Source organism: Lupinus angustifolius, unplaced genomic scaffold (genome assembly GCF_001865875.1).
Source record: "Lupinus angustifolius cultivar Tanjil unplaced genomic scaffold, LupAngTanjil_v1.0 Scaffold_1_703, whole genome shotgun sequence".
Classification (NCBI taxonomy): domain Eukaryota; kingdom Viridiplantae; phylum Streptophyta; class Magnoliopsida; order Fabales; family Fabaceae; genus Lupinus; species Lupinus angustifolius.
Genome location: NW_017716024.1, coordinates 167 through 10,016, shown reverse-complemented (window position 1 = coordinate 10,016; position 9,850 = coordinate 167). Strand labels below are relative to the sequence as shown.

General features: G+C 32.3%; 1 protein-coding gene across 3 annotated transcripts; it reads left to right on the top strand.

Moving 5' to 3' along the window:
- Window positions 1–1,751: 1,751 nt before the first annotated feature.
- LOC109337010 (CRIB domain-containing protein RIC4) lies at window positions 1,752–3,279 on the top strand. Of its 3 annotated transcripts, none has more exons than XM_019573862.1 (3): window positions 1,752–2,021; window positions 2,477–2,626; window positions 2,968–3,279. In XM_019573862.1, exons 1-3 carry the CDS (start codon window positions 1,886–1,888, stop codon window positions 3,156–3,158), a joined length of 477 nt encoding a protein of 158 aa, XP_019429407.1. In that variant the 5' UTR covers window positions 1,752–1,885; the 3' UTR covers window positions 3,159–3,279. The 3 variants fall into 3 exon arrangements, with proteins under 3 accessions (XP_019429407.1, XP_019429408.1, XP_019429406.1); XM_019573863.1 differs by having other exon boundaries at window positions 1,754–2,021; window positions 2,480–2,626; window positions 2,965–3,278; XM_019573861.1 differs by having other exon boundaries at window positions 1,758–2,021; window positions 2,965–3,276.
- Window positions 3,280–9,850: the final 6,571 nt, after the last annotated feature.

Sequence of the window (9,850 nt, the reverse complement as noted above, 5' to 3'; positions counted from 1 at the left end):
TAAGCAAAATGTAAAGTATTTGAAATATACTTTTTTCTAAATTTGTATTAGTCTGAGAGAAGTTTTGTTTGCTTTTTCGATATTCGAAGTCACCCTTTGACAAGTCAAGTCTAGGGTATGAACCGAACAAACATGGAAAAGCTCCACAAAAATATAAACCATTTGTAACAGGTTCTAAGAGCTCGCATTACCATAAGGCCAAGGTTGGCCCATCCAACACTTACTCTAAATCGTCCACTAAAAGTCATAAAAATAAAATCATGTATACCCAAGTCTATCAGGGCACCTAAGGATAAAATAATTCATGTTGTAGATTTTCTTAACAATAAGAAGAGGACCAATGTCCTGACGTCTAGTATTGGATATTCGAAGCATCTGGTAAATGCCACTTTCAGTGGGTTCATCCAATGTTATTATAATCTTTTATCATCTGTGTTATCGTGGTTGTTATATCGCTAACTTTTCGGCCAATATGTACTTCTAATATTATAATTTAACATGTTTGGTTGGTTGGAAAGGCATTGCAGGAAGGGACAACATGATCTTGTGTTTACAAGGTGTTGTGTTAAGTTATAGGTAAGATAACATTTTAAATTACAGTTACGATTATGCTTATTATAATTGTGGTCATCGTGGCTTAATAATTTTTGTAATTAAAAATGTTTTTGAATTTAATGTGACTTAATATAGCTCAATTACAATGTATTACGGTCTAATGTGATTGTATTGTACTTGGATAGTTCATTGAAATCAAATATTATAGCCATCCACTTGAAGTGACGTGTTCCTCAATTTGAAACTGTGGTCCCTAAGAAACACTTTGATTCTACTCTGCTTAGTTGATTTTGGTACAGACATAGTATTCTAAATTTATTTTTGTTTTCAAGTGTTCTTATTTTCTTTTTTTTCGGTTTAAGCTTTATTTTAACTTGCTTAGCTTCGTTTAATCAACATTAATAACTTTCAACAAACTCATTTTCTATTCTTACAATCAATGATGTCTTGCTTCTTTGTATTTAAGGAACTTCAGATTTGGTCTATATCACCGGAAGGTGGAGATTCATTGGAATGTTCGCTTAGATTGCACTACTTCTAGTTCGAGTCCAAAATAAGTAAACAAAAAGAAACATAAATAATGGCTTTTATTTTACAAAATCAAAATATGTTATATGGAGTATAATATAAATAAACCAAACATAAGAGAAAAATATAATTTGTCTATTACTTATTATACAAGAGAGGTAAGTAGAAAGGAGCAAAAGTAGATATGGCGAGCACTTGGAGGAAAAAAAATCTGATGTGATCTATGTAGCTTTAGTCACTCACTACTCAACCAACTTTTTCAAGGTGATGTTCGTTAGAGACACATTAAATGAATTGATGGATTTGATGGTGTGATACATTATATCATTGACACTTAAGTTACTAATAAGACATGGTCTAGTCGTGTAAAATCTTATTAAATATTTAAATATACCAAAAGGTTTCATTTTCAATTATTGGGAAACATTTATTAGAATGACACTCACGTACCTTAAAAAAATTAATTGCTTACCAATAGATCGAAAGAATACATTTCGTTAAACAAAAAAATATTAGAAAAAAGTTACACGTCCGGACATTCATACCTTGATCCAGTTTATGTGTGTCCCTGTCACCTACCTAACGGATTTACTAATATGCAGCTTGACTTAAATTTATATACGTAATAATAATAATAACATGCTTGACAACGAACCACTGTATTGTGTATCATCATTATATATTATACTAACAACATTCAGCTATAGCCTATAGATATATGTGATACATGAGTTAAATCACAAGGTTGCATTTTTGCTCTCTCAAACTCCAAATCCAATATATCTTCAATTCTGAGAAAGAAATGAGACATAGAATGGAAAGGCTTGTCATTCTTCCATTCTCTGCTGGTTGTATCTCTGATGCTAGCGTTGCCGTAGGTGTTCCACAGCCAAGAAGATCAGGATCATCAAATACCAACACACCAGTTCCTGAAACAAGTCTCTTTCACTCTCTTAATTTAATATTCTTTTTAATTTCTTATATAGCATGTATTTAAAATTAGCAATATTATGTTTTTAATAAATATTTCATGAGCACTTAAAGTTGACATATGTTAGATGTTATTATTCGGATAACAATCACAAGACATCGATCTAGTAGTGTAAGCTTCTACTAGATCCAAAAAAACCAAAATGTTAAGATTTGATCATGGGAGTCACACTTATTGTAAGGCACAAACATATAATTAGTTTTTTACTATAAAATGAAAGGATATTTTTGGTAGTACCATAAATAATATGAATAAAGCATTAACTGATTGTTATAACATATTCTCCTTTTCAAGATATATAGTAGAAGAGTTATAGGAATACTCCTAGGAGGATCATTTTGTCATTTTGATTGCTTTATTTCCATGGTCCTGTGTTATTAACTATACATCTGTTGATTTTAGAAGGATCTGAAGACCCTGAGAATCTAGAGAGTTTATATGGTGAAAGCATGAAGAACTTGTTGAGGTTCCTTGACGTTGTTCCAAAGCCTAACATATCCAATGGCTTCCATAGGATATTCAAGGGTTTTAAGAACTTCTCTCGATTGTTTGGTGAGTAGCACTAAGGAAATAATAATAAACACATCCACAAATTAAATCATAATCCACTTCTATCGAGTATACTTTTGTGGTGTCAGTTTAAAATGAATAGGGATCATATGAAACAAGTGCTTCAAATTCATTTCGCTGTCAATGACAAAACGTTATTTCGTTATACTTAAAACCATAAATATATTATTACATGTTGGATTTTCTTAAATTTTTGAAGCATTTCCGACTCCCGAGTGGATCCTTACTCGTTTATCGATCTATTACGTATTTTTAAAATGATTAATTAATTTTATAGTAAACTAATTAACCTATGGATTGCTTGTTATATACGTTTGTAGTGGAAAAAGAAGAAGAATTAGAAGAACTAACGCTTGGCATGGAAATAGGGTCTCCAACAGATGTACAGCATGTGACACACATTGGTTGGGATGGTATTGCAACAACAACTTCTTCTCATGATCCCATGAAGGGATGGGATAATCTCATACCTCCTGAGCTTCTCTTTCTGTCGACTCAATCCTCTCGCAATTAATTAATTTTTTATATTGTATTTGATGTAGAAAGAATGAAAAAAGATTTGATTGTTGGGATAAATATATAAATATATATTATGGTGAGCTGCAATTTCAATAATGTTATAAACCAACGGACGTTGGTTCAAGTGGTACATGCTTGATTCCCTTAAGCAAGAACCCGAGTTCGAGTCTTGTGGATGGAAAAAATGCCCGTTGAGAGAGTTAGCCTCACGTACCTGTGGATGTTCCCGGCTCGGACAGGATTGCCTCCAGTGCGAGGATACATGTGGGAAACCGAAAAAATAATGTTACCTATAATAAATTTGTATAAGGCTTGCTTGTTGTTTGGTTGTTGATGATGTATAGCATAGATGAGTAACATAAACAATGTATTATTTTTGTGATGTAAGTTATTTCTATTTTCAATTTGGTCACTAACTGATTTATTTCAGTTTGGTAATACTAATATGTTTTTCCTTCTAACTTTCTCAATTCTCATCTGAAATTTACAGTTTCGATATTATTTGATTTAGTGTTAGGTCTCACAGGGCTATGCCACTCACCTGGAGGGGCGGGGTGAATAGGTGATTCGGTACACAATTATTATCGCTCGATAAACATAGAAATTATACAAATTAACACACTGCTTAATTGATTAACGACAAACTTAATCGATTAAATCATCTGCATTTAATCGATTATGTAAACCACTTAATCGATTAACTGGTTCAATTACAGCATAAACATAATTCTTTCGGTCATCCAAAATTATCAAGATTCAACAAAACTTACATGCAATCATACAGACAGTTAAGAACAATAAATGCATTATACAAAATATGCAAGTATCAGAGAACTATATGCATGTCAAGTTAAGTAAATCAAGTAATGCAGAAATGTAAAAAGATAAGGGAAAGAAGAAGAAGACTCGTCTTTATATCCTGGTTCGTTTGTTGTCCAGTGCAAACTACATCCAGGTCTTGGGAGATTTTATCTTCACTATGGAATCTTCAATGTTTCTTACAAACACAATTCCAATACAAGAATCAAGACGCTCCTTTCTTGGATCTTAAACACCACTTTCTTGGTTTGACTATTCTAATCGCCTAAGAAAATCTTTCTTACGATCTAGCCCTAACCAAGAAAAACGCTTACAACCAAGACCTCTTGTTTCTCGCGAAGACACGTACCTAACCGCAGCTAGGGTTTTTCCAAACCTATTCTCTTTCTTTGGTGATAGAACACACCAAGAGAATGTGTTATTGCCTAAGTCTAACAATAATTCTTCAAGTTATATATGCACCTCAATGTGCAGATTATACAATCTTCTACGAATCTAAGAACCCCTAAAAGATCTTACTAATACAGAAAATACAATACGTGAGATGTAGGTTTCTTTTTCATAGATTTGACAATGAAAGCTCAACGAGTATCTTGTAAAGATTCACCCTGTTCTTTTCTTGAAAGAACACTTAGAAAATCTTTCCTAAAGATATGAAAGTTTGAGCTCTAGATTTTCTCAATAATTTGTAAACTCTCTGTTTTCGAAAAGTGTGTTCTAACCCTTTGAATTTTTCTCAAAGTTAAGTTATGATCCGATATGAAAAACTTGGATTAATATACTATTCTTTTTTTAACTGCAATTAATCGATTATGTTGAGAGTTAATCGATAACGGGTTTCTTCAAAATAACAGAAAAAATAAACAGTTATCACCTTAATCAATTAACTCACTATTTAATCGATTAACGTGTTCAGCCCAAGGGTTAATTGATTAACCCAAGTGTTAATTGATTAACGGTTTTCTAAAACATATTTTAAATGATGAATGAACCTCCTACATGATTTATAACCTAATAATGATGCAACATGATTTAAAAATACTTTTTAAATGCAGTCAAAACATACGATCATGTATGTATTTATGTGCATGTAAATCATGTATGTATGTATGTGCATGTAAATCATGTATGCATGTCAGTCTCATTTTAGATATGATTAATTTTAGCTTGTGAGACTTTCATTGGGTTCATCCTAGCCTAGACTCTTACTAAGCAAGCAACTTAGGATCTAATAAAGATATAAACAATACTTAATCCCTAGATCTTCTTTTGCATGCTTTTCCTTGTATACTCTTGAGTCTTGACTTTAGTTGATACTTTGTTGTTTGTTGATTTTCTCATCTTCTCAAGCTTGTCCTTCAACATTTATGTATGGTATCAATCCTTTGCCTTCTTCACTCTTTTGTCTTCATCAACCTTTGTGTGTCTTTTGTCTTCATCAAAACATTATGTGATGCATACTTGCCTCTTCAATCTCGCATTCATGCATGCTTACATCTTCATTTAGAATGTAAAGATATGATGGAAGTCATTATGTGTTAATATGGGAAACCAATATGATACATTACTTGAAGAAACTGAATGATATTTGCATAAAATCATATAAGGTATTGTTGGGAAATTCAGAATCAATTTCCCTCATCTCTGTGATGCAAAATGGGCATTTGCAGAAGGGGCAACTGGATAAAGAAAATATATAAGAGTAGATGAATAATACCAAGAATTTTAACGTGGAAAAACATCTTCAATGTGAGAAAGAAACAACCACGAGACCTAGTCCATAAAATATATCCATTATTGAAAGTATGATTGCAATATTTGATTCTCTCTTACTAAGAAGATAACACTCAATCTCACCCAAAAAGGATAGAAATACAAACTCTCTCTAGTATCTCACTAGGAATACAAGTCTCACACTAAGTGAATATAAACTCTCTCACTTTCTCTCTATGTTGTTCTTTCTCACTTGCTTATTACATCTATTCCTCACAAGTCCCCTATATATAGTGAAGGGGAAGAAGACTTTATCATAAAGACATAATGGAGGATTAAATTGTTGTCATACTTTCAAGACACCTTGAAAAATGCTATTCTAACTTTCTAAGTTAGACTTCATAGTTATGAAGAGTCAATGAATAATTTCAATAGCCATCATTGAATGTACTTAATGGTTCATCTACCAAGATTCATTGGTCTTGCTTCCACATCAATTAGGAAGGATCCCCAACAAATCTCCCCCTTCCTGAATTAATTGATGGGTATCACCAGTCATGCACCTCTACAACAATCTGTTAGCTTCTTGAGTGAAACTTGTTAGGTATCAGTAGATAGAACACACCTAGAAGGGGGGGGGTTGAATAGGTGTCACGGTTAGCAATTACCGCTTTTCTCACTGAAGCCCTATTCTGGAAAAAGCCCTAGTTAATCGATTAACTCTCTGCCTTAATCGATTAAAACACAAAAAACAACAAGATGCAGAATGGCTTCTTGCACAACCAATCACCGATGTTCAAGAACATATAAAGCATATATTTTTGTACATAATTAAACTAGATACAACAACCTAATAATATCCAAAATATCAGCTAATATCATGCAAAAATAAGACTTCAAATGTAAAGAGATAAGGGATAGAAAAAGCATGCAACGAGGAAAAAGCATGCAACGAGGAATTTTATCCTGGTTTGTTTGTGGGTCCACTTGCAAACTATATTCAGGCCTCCCCTTCTGATCTCGGGAGATTTTATTCACTAATTTTGAATAGAATGTATAGTTACATGCAAACATCCAATACAACACTTAGACGCTTCCTTCTTGAATCCAAGAACCCACTTTCTTGGTTTGACTATCTCATTCGCCTAAGAAAACCTTTCTTACGATCTAGCCCCAGCCAAGAACTTGTTCTAAACTCAAGACCTCTAAGTCTTGGTGAAGACACACCAAATATCTTAGGTGGTAAGACACCAAGAGACAAATTCCCTTAAAAACAGTACACAAAAACAGAGTTTTATAAAGCACACTTTTGCTCAAAATATTACAATTAAAACACAACTAAAACCCATATAAAAAAAGCTCACAAGATAATATGAATATGTATGAGTTGATGTAAATGTAGAAACACAGAATTTCTACCCTAAAATTCTCTTAAAGAAATGCAAGAAAACATGCAAGAAGATATAGGAATATTTAACATATAAAACACATGCAATATAATGACAATTAAAGCCTAAGCATGGTACCATATCTCACTTTATCGTGATGCATTTCATTCTGCCTATATGACACAATTAAGCATGAAAATATACAACTAGAAATTTCTAAAAATGAATGATATGATGTTTTTTACATGATATGAAAACAAAGGTTTTATAGAAAACCTGTATATGTCACAGTTAATCGATTAAGTGCCCATTTAATCGATTATCGAGTTGTTGGGAATAATTGTTTTCTGGTTTTTTGTTATCTGTTAAAACCGTAATCACATTAATCGATTAACACATCTCTTAATCGATTCAGTAGCACATTTTCAGCTAATTGATTAAATGATAAACAACCTATATTTATGCTTATCAACTATATATGTTTTACCAATATATTATGCCTAAGATGCACAAGTAATATGTAGGATTAATGCATGAACACATAATGATCTAGATGGAATGTCTCATGTAAATGAAATGATTACTTTTGAGGCTTGTGAAAATTGCGTCTAGGGTTACCTAACCTAGACTCAATATCTAAGGCACACATCTTAAACTACTATAAATAACTCTATCAAAGAACCTAGTCTAGATATGAAACCCTTGAGTCCATATCATGTTGATTTGTTGAGTCATCTTCAAGCTTTAACTAAGTCCTTGTCTTTATCAAAACATAGGCAAAATCCAATAGTGCTTTACTTGACAATTTGCACTTTCAATCTCCCCCTTTTGATGATGACATACGCCACATCAAATCTTGTTTGATGCATAGCTTGATGATGGTTATAGAATGCATAGTTGTTATTTTCAAAGTTAAAGAGCATTGCTCCCCCTTAATGTAAGTAGGTAGCGAAAACAAACGAAAGTTGAATTTTACTATTTACAACCTGCAAACACATCAAATAACAAAGCAATCATTCTTCCCCTTTTGATATTATCAAAAAGATAAACTAATTAATCTAATCAAAAGTAAGAAGAGTTATGTAATTATATCAAAATTGTAATCAATTAATTGATTTTGGAAATTTAACTAATTAACCAGTTGAAAGAAGCTTGAACAAGTGCTCTTGTTAACAACACTTAATTGATTAAATACCTATGTTAATCGATTAAATGGACAAAAAATAGTGAATGAACAATTTTAATAGTATAGATGGTTATATGATAACTAGTTAAGCATAGAATGATCAAGCATTGATATAATAGCATGTAAATAACAGACTTAATCATACAAGATAGATGCATACAACCAATCATGGTCAAGAACCATTAAACACACATTCATACTATATATGACATAAATAAACATATGATATAAGCAATTGAAATAAAACCAGTAACGATCAAAGTTCAATATCATGCATATCTAGTGACAAAAGTTCAGCAAAAGTAGATAGTAACTGTTATAAACCAATAAAAGCAAAGATAAAATATGTCTCAAAGGAGAACAAAATAACACAATCCTGAAATTAGCCCTTAGAAGAAATAAACCTAAGGCATCTTAGGGTCTAAAGTCTTCTAACTAAGGATGAGGAGGAAGGTTTTTGTCATCAGGAATTGTCAGACTACTATCTCCCTTGATGAGAACTCTCAGCTTTTCAAATTCTGCACAAAACCTATCATTTTGTGCCTCAGCAATGGTTTGAACAAAGCTCCTCAATGTCTGATAGTGGTTATCAATGTAAGCGACCTGACATTCCTCAAACTGCTCCAAGTCAGTATGATAAGAATCCTTCAAAGATTGAATGTGTAGATCCATTCTGTTGTTCAGCTTATGTTCCATAACATCCAAATGAGCTAATCCAAAGGAAGGTTCATGCGGTGCATTCACAACTGTCTCCCCTTGAGTTCCTGCATTCTGCTCATCCATCCTTGCCTGATCATCATCTCCAGATAAGTCTAGATCCACATTGGTGTAGTCCTCTTGATATTGCCAAGTTTTTCCATCGATGTGCAGATAATCAATGACCATTGAAATGAAGATACTATAGGGTAGCAGCTTGGATTGCGAAGTAGACACACTATACATGACCTTAAGGATCTCCTCAGGCCAATTTTGTAACACCCCGTTTTTGCAACTTAGAAATTAGGACTTCGTTATAAAAATATGATGAAAATTTAAATAAAATTAAAGGCAATCTATTAGAAAATCAGAGTGAAATTAAAATTTATTTTCATTAACATGTTCAAGATGCAGAAATATTCAATATTATCATTACCCAAAAGCGAGGTATCACATTCAACCTGAAAACCATAATTTATATGATTATCTATTTGTTTAAGTATATAGCTTTACAAAATCATTAATCTTAATCTTAACATAATGATTATAAAAGACATCATGTATGCGAAAAGAATCACTTTTAAGTATTTTTCATAAATTATAACTTATACAAAAATTAGTTCAAAAGACCAATGGTATTCCTAAATCAAAGCCAATAATCTCAATATAAACAAGATACTTAACTATATATCAGCTAAGTTCTTCTTGTCTATATTTCCATCAATGGATATCCATATAGCAACTGCAACAAACCTGTACATACACATAGTATAGGCAAAAAAAAAGACAAAGAAAAGGGAGTAAGAACCAACTACAACGACCGCAGCGTGGAATTACATAGAGAAATAACATTAAAGTGAGACACCCTATAACAACACCATAAAC